The sequence below is a fragment of the Gracilinanus agilis genome, chromosome 1, assembly GCF_016433145.1.
Source record: "Gracilinanus agilis isolate LMUSP501 chromosome 1, AgileGrace, whole genome shotgun sequence".
NCBI lineage: Eukaryota > Metazoa > Chordata > Mammalia > Didelphimorphia > Didelphidae > Gracilinanus > Gracilinanus agilis.
Window position 1 is genome coordinate 200,502,710 of NC_058130.1, and position 12,336 is coordinate 200,515,045.

The following is a 12,336-nucleotide window of genomic DNA, read 5'->3' on the forward strand; positions in this document are numbered from 1 at the left end:
TAATTCCAACTGCTCCTGATAGCTGATCTTTCTACATCTGTCTGTCTCTTGCTTTCTCTCGCTCTCTGGCTGTCTCTCCTTTGAGCTCTGCCTGCCTCAAACATACTCAGACCTGAGCTGCAAAGCTTCAGGCACAACACTCTACTGCAGGCCAGAAGCAGAGGTAATCTGATCATCCCTAAATAGTGGAGCCTAGGCAGTTACCTAGGGGTGGGAACTCTCCCAGGCTCACAAGCAGCTTTTCCTAAGAATCTGAGTAAGGGGCTGCCACAACCAGCTCTTTACAGGTACTCCCTGCCCTTTCCCCACACCCACCCTACCCACCCTCGACCCTTACTCCATCTAGGGAGGAAAACATTCCCACTGGGCTGCTGGGCAGGAGTGGGTGAATTAAGGAATGTCCTCAGTGAGTATAGAGGAGGGAGGGGGTTTGGCCTGAGGGCTCTGCTCCCCTCCAGCAATGCTACCTGTGAGCCTTACCCCCTGTGCACTCCCATTGGGTTGCTGGGCAGAGGGGTGGGAGGATGTGAAAAAATGTCATCTGGCACGGTGGAGATGGGGAGAGGAGTCTTGCCTTTCTAATAACAAACTGGGAGGGGGAAGCACATGTGCTCAGAGAGCGTCTGCATGCCATTTTTGGCACCCGTGCCATAGGTTCACCATCACTGCTTTAGACAAATTAGGTAAACTCTTGAAATGTTTTCTCATCTGTAGAGGGGATATATTTGTGTTACCTCAGAAAGTTCTTGTAACGTTCACACTACAAGGGGGCAATTATTTTTGTCTATAAAGTTTTTTTCTGTATAATCTAATTATCGACAAACATAGCATTTACAATTAACTTATGATTCAGCCTTTCAGATTATTACTGACAAAGATAAAACTTTTAACTTCTGTCCTTGGTAGGTTGATGCAAATTGATTTTGTGGTTGTTACAAAAAGTGAAACAATGAACTAGAAAACCCTGAATACTCAAGTGGTAGATTGTGTGAATTTGAGATATCTACTTCAATAGAATCCCAAATCACTGAGTAACATTCTCTATTCCAGGCATTGTGACAAGACTTGGGGGATACAAGATACTGGGAACTGGAAAAAAAAATGCAACTCCCTGCCCTTTCAAAAAGGCAACATTCTGTTAAAAGTACCTTCAGAATGGTTTAGAACTTCCATATCAAACTAAAAATCATTTCACATGACAACACAAAAGCTTTTGAGTGATTTGTCTTAGAGTAAAAAAAGCATTGCTCACAAAAATGAGTCAATTATATGCTATCTACTGACCCACTTGGGTCACTTACCAAGTGGTTTGTGACACTCTTCTCCAGCTCCTTTTATAGATGAATAATAGGATTTATTGACTTGCCCAGTCAGTGTCTGAGGCCAGATTTGAACTCATAAAAATCTTCTAGAAATCCAGACCAGTGGTCTATCCACTGCACCATATATGCCTGCTAGCATGCAGTGGCCACACCTCAGTAAGGCACCTTGGCACTTGGGCTGACCCAGGGCAAAGGTAACTGATAAGGCCACACACTTAGTGAGTACGGGTGGGGGGGGGGGGGGGATGTTTACCCCCTAGCCTGTGAAGACTTCCCTCAACAGAAGGAGGCCGATGAGAACAATTTGTTCCAGTGGCCATGAAGGCGGCTGAAACGGGTTGCGTGGAGTGTTTAGCAGACTCCAAATGTCATCCAATGCATACCCAAGCCATCACCAGCTGTCCAGATTCTTGCCTTGCCACTGGACTTCCAATGCCTCTAAGAGAATGAGACTGAAGACTGCACAACTCTGCCTCACTTCAATCTAATTCATGCAACAAGACGTCACCTCATGCCTTCAAAAATGAAAAATGAAGCAACCTTAGACCTTTATAGGTGCAAAGTGAATATAAAAGAATCCCGCCTCTGTGCTTTCACACTATTCTAACTTGGACACTACCTAGAAAAGTCACCTAACTGCTCTTTGTTTCCCAACTGACTAAGGTCTTTTTCAGGCCTAATTCTATGGTCCTTTAAACTTCTAAATCTCAAATCTCCCTTTCTACCCCTTTGTAAATTGAAATCTCATTTTTCAAGGCTCAAGAAGATGCCACTGCCTTCCCTTGGCTTTATCCTTTGCATTGGTCTCCTCTGTATCCTGGTTATTTGGATCTATGCTTTTCCTCCCAATTAAGCTATCAAATCCAAGAGAATAATGTATTTTCATTCAGTAATAATCATTTAAGTGGGGAACTGTTGGGTGACTCAGTGGATAGAATCAAGCCCGGAGAGGGGAGAATCCTGGGTTCAAATATGGTCCCAGACTTCCTATCTGTGACCTTGGGGGCAAGTCACTTGGCCCCAATTGCCTAATCCTTACTGCTCTTTTGCTTTGGAACTGATACCTATTGATTCTAAGATGGAAAGTAAGGGTTAAAAAAAATATATTAAGCACCCAATATGTATATGCCAAGCTATGTGCTAAAGACAAATTTTTAACCATCCATACTCTTGTTAAACTTAAATTCCATATGGGAACACATTCAGAGATAAGTATGGGACTATGCAAGAGCCATGAGATGGGAGACAAACTATGTACAGAGAGCATTAAATAAATGGTTATAATTAACCTAAGAAATAGAGTCAGAAACTATATTGTGAAGAGCTTTAAATGCCAAAAAGGAGTTTGTATGTTATCTTAAAGGTTACCATAGCTCAAGCTTCTTGAGCAGAAAAGTTATACAGCCAGATCTTTGCCTTTTGATCTTTTGCTTTTTGAGTATCAATTTGAAAGCACTATGAGAACAGACTGGAGAATCAAGATGAAGACCAACCAGTTAAGCTATTACAATGGAAAGGTGAGGTGATTAAGAGTTCCATAGAGGGTGGTTTCAGCAAGAGTAGAGAAAAAGGAACATTAAAAGATGCTTAGAATAATTAATTCCCCTGGTACACAGTATTCCTGCAGTTTTCATTACCTTGAAACACAGCATATTTGTAATAATCAGACAGAATGGATTCTAGAACAGGGCAAAATTCTAAGAAGCAACTCCAAGTACATGAAGCTACATCTGCAAGTCTCTTGTTTCAGAGGCCAGTAATGGTAGGCTCATTTCATCTATTGGCAGCTCCAGCTTCAATCCTAAAATGGCTGACTGCCAAAGCTACTCTGCAATGTCTTAAAAGTACATAGCATTCAGTTAAAAGGGAAAAAAACACAATGAACAGAGTTTAGATGTAGAGGCTAAAAAAATCCAAAAAGACAGGAGAAAAGGACATCAACACTGAATGAAGATTTATTTTAATTTCTGAAAACATTCGATTGTTAACCGAAACCACCCCCTACAAGTAACATTTTCTTGTACTACATTAGTGTTTTATAACTTAGCCCCAAAAGTCCAAACATCAAAAACAATAAATGCCCAATCAAAAAGTAATGACTGACATCTAACAAAATGCTAGTCACAAGTAAAATACAAATGCTATAATAGCAAGACAAGTGATTTAACTTTTTAAAGGCAAATTTTAAAGCTACCCTAATAAGCAAGTTGTACTTGCTTGAGAATCTCTACTTTCTAAAGTCACTAACATTACTAGACAAATTATGGGTTTGCTGATTAAATATTAAAACATAAAGCAATAATCCCCTGCAGTGCTTTGTTTTGTCAAAACAAATCCTTTTACAAAGTAATCTAAAACACTTAATTTAAGTGAGTCACCCTCTTATCCTCCATTAGTTTTTGCTTTTTTTAACAGTAGTTTTCCTCAAGGGATATCATTGTTTATAAGCCTAAATTTTTCTTTTAACATTCTAAGAATGTTTACTGCACATTTTGATTTTTAAGGCACTACACAATGAAGTTCCCTTTAAAATAAGTTAAAAGAAGTGATTTAGGGATGGCTAGAAACTATTACTTTTTTTTTTTTGGTTTATAAAGAGAATCTATTTTAGGGGATTAAAGCAAATTACATGTGAGTATATTTTTCTAATAATTGAAATGTAATTGTTTTTTTTAAAATCAGGTATTAATTTGAAAACAAAGAAAAGTACATGGGATAAAAGAGGGGAAGATTTAAAGAAACCTATTAAAAACCCTAAATCTTTTTTCAAGTTACAGGTACTAGTGAGACTGGTATTAACATTGCAATTACACAACTACAGCAGAGCTTACACATGCTTGACAACATAATTATGTTTAAAATAAGTTAAATAATTTTAAAAATATATCTTATGATTTAATTGGCCCTTAAATGTTTTCTCTCTGGAAAACATTAGCTCAGCTTTGGCTTTTTCTACCCAACTGTTTACTTCTGACTACTTTTCCCCCACCATTTCAGTGAGTTACTACATTCTACATAAAGATCATAAATTGGAAAATTATGAAAAGAAAGAAAGCTTAAGGAATAAGAGAAGGCTCAAATAAATTTTTATGATGAAAAAAGGAAAAACACAAATGGAATTCTGAGTTATAGTTTTGACTATTTTTAAGATTCAAAAGCCCTTACAATTTGAGGCAAGAAAATAAATATAAAATGGAGAACAGTGCAATTATTCGACCCTAATAAGAAACTTCTTTTAATAAATAATCCAAAACAAAATGAAGTTTCACAAAATCTTATCTTTAACAAAATATATTATGCTACATATATCAAACACACAAATACTACCATTTCTTCCTTTTAGGGCATCTGACTGCCAAAGTTTATCATAATGCTTCTTTTACTTCTCCATGGCATCTCAGTCCAGCAGCATTATTTGGAAGTCATTAACATTACACGAATCCCTCACCACTAGAGTGACATCTGTTTTCATTTTCAGTAAATGACATAGCTAAGCCAGCTAGTTTTGACATTTATACATATATTTCCGTCATAAAAAGACTTAAAAGACCCTTTTATGCTCTGCTTTTACTGTGGTGTTTTATGAAGCCTCGGTATAGTTCAACATATTTTTAAAAATCTTGATTTTTAAATGAACTTTTTTCATACTGCTGCATGATGGGTTTAATGTAACATTAATTTAAGCACAAAATGGTAACTAAGTTGTATTATATAAACTAATTCACAGATATTGGGAATATTTTCTTAAGCTAACCAAATACAAGGCTGCAGCAATGATAAAGAGTAGTGGAATACAAGGAACAAAAATGAACAAGAAAATAAAATGATCAGTGGCCATTCATTATTTTGCTTTCTGGCAAATGGAAGAAATTATGTTCTTTGAGTTTCAAATGTTCTGGTAAATCCAGCTGTTTCTTAGCTTCTTCAATATCATCTTGAATTGCTGAAATAAGGGCATCTGTGGGGGCAGGAGATAATTTGAAGAATATAAGCTTAATACTCAAAATAGTCTGGATATATTCAGAGAATGAAAAAATAAATGATCACAATATTAGAAATATACTCAATCAATCAAGCTTTTCAATTTTTTTTTTAAAACAAATTTAAGGAGTCTAAATTTGAGACGAGATACTTCTTGATCCTACCCAAGCCCTCCTCACTCCATATCTGGATTAATGGATATATCTTTCATGTGGTACATGTACAGGTTATGGAATTAAAAGGCACAGTTTAGTTTCAACTCTGAAACTAACTAGTGATATGGATTGCACAACTTCTCAGAGAAGCTCAGTTTCCTCATCTATAAAATGAGGACAATACCTATAGTACTTACCTTTTAGAATTCTTTGTAAGGATCAAATGGCATAATGCATGTAAAGTACTTTGCAATCATAAGACATTTAATGTTAGCTTTTGGTATTACTATAATTGTCTTCTAACTGTTCTCCCAAGTCTTGGTACATATTGTATAAGAAGTCTATTGGAAAAACTATATGCCATCAGTCAAGCTCTTGCTCAAAAGAGAAATATCTATAGCTAATACAGCCATTTCTTCAGCATCAACTATGGCTCAGGATCAAAAGAGCAAGTAAGTACCAATTTGAGTAGACCTTTTGTTGTGGAATTAAGAGAAGTAAACCAACCATGACATATGGTTACTTCTCTGATGTACCAAACACTGCTAAAGTATTAGCTACTAGGGAGTAAATTACTTCTCTTTCTGAATAGAAATCAGAATAAGGTTATTTCATCCTCTTCTCTTATGAGCAAAAGACAAAATGAAATAAATGTTTAGGAACTTACCAATTGAACTAAAGTTTTTCTCTGGTCTGATGTAGCCAGTGATGACTATACTAAGGATTTCCCCATAAAAGTCCTCTTTGAAGGTATGTATAATGTGAGTTTCCTGAAAATTCAAAAAATTGATATCAATCCTAAAAGGGCATATAATATGTACTTTTTTAACAGAATTTTTTCCCTAAGATTAAAAATTAATTTCTCTCCCAATTCATGCCACTTTTAAAAAAGAAAGCCCTTGAAACAAATATGCATAGTTTAAAAAAACCCTGCTTTGGTCACGTCCCAAAAAATGTTTCATTCTGTACTATAAATTCATATAGAACCTCTTTGTCAGGAGGTGGGTAGGTATACTACAACGTTGGTGTTAGAGGAATGATGGTTTGTATTTGCATCGATCAGAGCTCTTATCCCATTCACAGTCATTTGGTTTTGATTTTATATTCTTAATAGGAACAATATTTCATTACATCTATATACCAAAATCTGTTCTGCCATTCCAATTTGTGGGCATTCACTTAATTTTCAATTTTTTTGCTACTACAAAAAGAATTGTCATAAATATTTTTCTTTTATTTCTTTAGGGAGGTAGACTAAGTAGTACAATTACTGAGTCATGAGCAATTTAACAATTTGGCGAGAAAAAGCTTCAAATTGCTTTCTAGAATGGCTGTACCAATGCATACCACAGTGTTTTAATGGTTGTTTTCTAGAAGTGCCTTCAGTACATCATTTTTTTCCCCTTACTTTGTCAACTTTGCCAATCTGATGAGTACAAGGTAGAGCTTCAGAGTTACTATAATTCTAAACTTTCTAATTATTGGTGATTTGGGGCATTTTATATAGTTATTGATAGCCTACACTTGCATTCTTTGAAAATTAAACCCTCTTTCTCTATGAATTTTAAACTATCTCCTGGGGGAAAAATTAAAAATATTTTTTAAATTTCCCCAAACTTTATTATCCTTAGCAAAATACTTAGTTCCTTAACAATATTAAAAACAAAGCCTTAAGGAAAATATTAATGAATAAAAAAATTGGGGCTCCTTTTTTTGTCTTACAAACCAAGGTTTAAGAATTGTACAATGTAATATAATAATAAACTACTTACCACAGATTTTTTAAGATTCCTATAGTATGGGTTCCATCCTATGCTTAAAACCATCTTATGGACACTTCCATTTCCAACAGAGGCCCAACCATAGTAAATTCCAGGAGCTAAATCATTTGGAAGATTATCAACAACTTGCTCAGGAAAGTTAGCTGAAGAATAAAAGTATATGATTTGAATGTTAATTTAAGAAGTGTTCTACATTAAATATTCATGTCAGTCTTAGAAATAAACAGAATATGCAGTAGTTAGCCCCAACATTAATTGTGACAGCTATATATTATCACCAAGATCTAACCCTAAAGTCAAGGTTCCTGGCTCTAAGGCCTGACAGCTTATATATTATCACCAAGATCTAACCCTAAAGTCAAGGTTCCTGGCTCTAAGGCCTTTTAGTCAGATCTCTGGAGGCTGAACCAAATCTGCCCAGGTTACCACTGAGTCTCTCAAATAAGGTTATCAAATGAGATGATATGCATAAAAGCATTTAGCACAGTGCTTGGAACGTAGTAGATAGTAGGTCAATGCTTATTCCTTCTTCTCTTCTCTTGGGTGATCATCACAAATAGGTGCCAAGTCCTACCAACAGGTTAGAGAGGCAGACTACAAAGGATAAAAGGAATGGTTCTACCCTACTTATCTTTCTTTTGAAGTCCTACTTCCTTCCATATCCTGAAGCAGAAATGCTCAGTATTTTGCCATTGCTCTTTTCCCCCTGACAGCATGTACTTTATCTCCCCCAGCCATAACTTTCCCTCCTCATAGAAATATGGTTTCTAAGTTTATCTGAGAGTTGCCATTTCTAATACATATTAGACATGGAGGATTCATGGGGAGAAGCTTCCCTTTCAAATCATTGCTATTACTCCCTCATTTCCCTGTTCTCATACCTCAGGGTTTCTCCTCATAACTTCATGTATGAGTTACCCACATCCAAGTTGCTCAGCATGGTCAATCAAAACTCCCAAATTATATGGCAATCTAAATTAATCCCTCTTATTTCTACTCTATTCTCTATTCTTTTTCATTTAACATTGTTGCTATGACACTAACTATAATACTTTTTGAATTTTCAGGAACTAATCTATGATGGAATTATCTATCAAGATTTAAAAATGGTCAGTTCAAATGTATAAGAATGCGGCTATGGACAAACTGGTCCTTTTTTCACCAGGTCAGCAGATAGCCTACCTAGGCAAATCCTATTCAAGCTAATTTCTGTAGTCAGTCTGATGATGATGATGATGAGCCTCTGTCCAGCCTTAGAGAATCCAAAGTCACTTTTATAACATGAAGAATTTAAGTAGAAAGGACTTTAGTAGACTGCAAAGACTGGCATTAAAATTATGCTTTACTTAAGGAGTTAATGATGAGACAGAAAAGGGGAGGAACCACACATAAAGGATTTAGAAGCCTTTGGAGTGGCTTAAGTTGTGGTTGAATGTATCATGTGTAATGATTTCTTCCAACTAAGAAATTAATATATAATTGTGGAAGTTGTGGTATTTTAAAAAATTCAACATTATAGATCTGGGCATTAGAATTCAAGTTATATTTACTAAGCATATAGCTTTCACAACTGGAATTCTATAATTTAATAATCAAACAGGCCAATGGTGATTTTTGGAAAACTATGAAAGCTTTCTGATTTCCTAAACCAACCACCCACAGACTCGGTGTAATTAAAACTCTTAACAGACCAGAATTTCTTCTGGTTCTGGACTCAAAAGTTGTCTGGTAGTCTAGCAGAGTAGGTAATCTCCCAACAGAGTAGTCTTGTTACTGTTCCCATAGTACAAATAACTGAGGGGGTTGGGGAAGGGAGAGAGAAGTGAGATCAGGGGAGGTACCTTGGTTATAACCTCTCAAAACTGGTCCAGTAAATTGTTGTTCTCACCCTCCCATCACTATTAAAAATATAACTAGCTCTTCAGCAATGTTTTTGTCTTTACCTGTGGGCATCTATCTTTTTTCTCCCTTTCTCCAATAATTCACTTTCCCTGTGAAACAGAAAAGCCTAAGGGAGTAGGCAGCTAGGAGGCTCAGCAGATTGAGAACCAGGCCCAAAGACAGGACTTTCTGGGTTCAAATCTGACCTCAGACACTTAATTCCTAGCCTGTGTGACCCTGGGCAAGTCGCTTAACCTCCCATTGCCTTGCCCTCACCACTCCTCTGCCTAGGAACCAATACCGGAAGTATCAATTTCAAGACCTGAGAGTAAGAGGTTTTTAAAAAAAGGCCTAAGGGATAGAGCACTGGATTTGTAATCTGTTAGACTTGGTTCCAATACAACCATAACTCAATGAGATTTCCTTCCACATGAGACAATGTACATACCTTGAATTCTTTGCAGCTACTTAAAAAAGGTTCTGAAAAATCAAGGTGCTCTAAGAATGTTAAGTTATTTTCTTCCCTCCTCACCCATCCTAGCTGGGGAGACTAGCCGGTCATAACTGGTCATAATACATTTTAATGCTTAAAATACTAAATTATGATTATGGAATATTTCTGAATGGCCCCAACGACTTACTAGAGTCAGTGGAGGACATTCAGACCTAAAATAATCCAAGGAGGCAAGTGGAAATTAATTTTAAAATAGCCTAAGGGCTACGGACATTTAACTACCCCACGGACTAGCAGCTCACCCAGGTGTATAGTCTTCCTTCTCCCAGGGCGTGTAGGTAGGTAAGGAAGTTACTGAGAACAAAGGTTATCTCACATTCATAAGAGATGTGTGCTCAAGGGCCAGCCCAGGACACTCAGCTCCAACATTACCGCACTTTGGAGAAGCCCATCCCAAAGCCAAGCCCCAGCAGCGTGCTGGCCTCCCATAGGCAGAGCTACAGGCAAGCACACAGGGATTGGCCTGGTCAGTTTCTAAGGCCCTTCCGCCCGGGAAGCCTACGGTTTCGGTGACTCCATAGTCAATGATTAGGTCAAGCCCATGTGAAAGGAGAGGGAATTGGTTAAAAAAGGGGATATGACCCAGAGATCCCCAAGACCCTGACGGCCCAGCAAAGACCAAGATTTCATTGCTGACTCCAGACACTCTGGACTCAGTTTCCTCGGAGAGTGGAGGGATAACAGGGGGATTTCTAAGGTTCGGGTAGTCTTTGAGTTGGGGGACCCGGAGTAACCGTAATATGGAGATGTACAAGCACAGGAGGACTCGATCTCAGGTTTCCCGAGTTAGGCTCGACTGGCCTCGAGGTCGGCTGCCAATTCCCACCCCCAAGCTCCCAGTTCCATCATAAAGCACTCACCGGTGGGGATGCCCAGCTGCTTGGAGCCCCGGCCGAAGCCTCTCACCACCTTCCCCCGGCAAAAATAAGGCAGGTGCTTCATCGCGCTGCTGGCTCCGGGCATGGGAGGTGGCCCAGGCTGAGAGTCCAAGGGGGCCGCCGTTGAGATCAGGGCAACGGTTCCCCCGGTCCAGCCGGGAGTGGGGGGAGGGAGGAAAGGGGAGGGAGAAGGAAAGAGATTCCTAAGGGCGCGAGGCGGGCAGGACAGCAAACGCGCGCGGACGACGCGAGACTTGCGGGGCCAACGACTACCCTTGGAACGCTGCGGACGGAGGGCGCAAGAGAGAACCTCCGCACACCACTGACCAAACAGAAGCCTCAACTGTTCATCGACGCCGGCAGAAGCGGAAATCTAAGCGACGGGAAAAAAGAAGGGCGGGGAGAGGAGGGAGAAAAAGAGGAAAGACGCGTTCTCATTGGGTAGGTGGTATGACCGCCTCCTCTGATGCCCTGTCTCCGACCTCTCTTTTCTCTTTACGTCACACTCTACTTCTTAACTGCCCCCACCCCTCCCCCCACGCCTTTTCTAATGGACTAGCCCAACTGGAGCCCGGCGCATGCGTAGGGCACATCCTCTAGGTCCTCGGAGTCAGTTGCGAAGCCAGGGAATAAGTAAATGGTATTAGATGGTTTTCGATCGAGTTCAATCAGTTTCTCTGGTGACTCAGGAGAGCCAAATATCAAGATAAAGGCTTCGGAAACTGATATGAATGGCCATTTGGAACAGGCCCGTTGTCCCTGTACTGTTGACCTCACCCTCCTTATTTCTTAGCTTATCTCCCAATAATAATCATTGACTTCTACTCTTTGGCTTGAGCTCATTCCCAAAAGCAGGCACCCTTCTTCACTCTTCATCTACCAGGGCCCATGAGCCAGTCAGAAGGGTCATTAGAAATCAGCTGGTCCATCCGACCAATTCCAAATAACCCCAGGCAGACAGGAGTCTGGCAAAGGGAGTGTCATATTGGGGCAGAAATTTTAATTTGAACTGGGACTGGTTTAATTTTTGGAAAATAATATGTGAGGTTTGAATTAGAAGAGCCTCAGACAGGCACCCGAGATGTATCTGGACAGAAAAGCAAACATTTATTAGTGAATAAAGTGCTAGATGAAGTTTAGCTAATATTACTCCCTACCTTGAATAAGCTCACAGGATAATAGAAGGAAAAGAAACCAAAAGAGATAACTAGGATATAGATTTTTACATTAGTGAATTTGAGTGCTGCACAATGTGCGCAATGAAGCGAAACGTTTTTTGCCAAGAAGGGGTATCAAAGTTTCCAGGAAGCAATGGTATTTGAGGTGGGCTGTAAAGGGTAGGTAGGAATTCAATAAGTAAAGGAGAAATATTCTAGACTAGAACAACTAGAGAAGCAAATAAAAGAATTCAGTAGGTAAAGGAGAAATGACTAGAGCAAAGGCTAAGAGGCCTGAGAATTAAAGCAATGTGTGGTTGAGGTAGGAGAGAGATTTTAAAGGTATAGAATTCATAAACTAAGACTGGAAAAGTAAGATCCTGTCAGATTATGGTGAACCTTAAATACCATGGAAAGGAGTTTAAATTGTACACCAAAACCATGAGGTAATTATTCTAGTAGAAATATAAATAATAGTTTGGGTGGCAGAAAAGGATGAATGTGGGAAGAATTAAATTGTTAAATTATTATTGTTGGGGCAGCTGGGTAGCTCAGTGGAGTGAGAGTCAGGCCTAGAGACAGGAGGTCCTAGGTTCAAACCCAGCCTCAGCCACTTCCCAGCTGTGTGACCCTGGGCAGGTCACTTGGCCCCCATTGCCCACCTTTA

General features: G+C 39.0%; 1 protein-coding gene across 1 annotated transcript; it reads right to left on the minus strand.

Annotated features, from left to right (window-relative positions):
• Positions 1–3,261: 3,261 nt before the first annotated feature.
• On the minus strand, positions 3,262–10,863 carry RFK (riboflavin kinase). Its single transcript, XM_044657375.1, is given in 5 exon segments — positions 3,262–5,280; positions 6,126–6,228; positions 7,231–7,382; positions 10,495–10,771; positions 10,774–10,863. Coding segments are annotated over 5 exon segments (753 nt in total). The 3' UTR covers positions 3,262–5,149.
• Between the last annotated feature and the right edge of the window lie 1,473 nt (positions 10,864–12,336).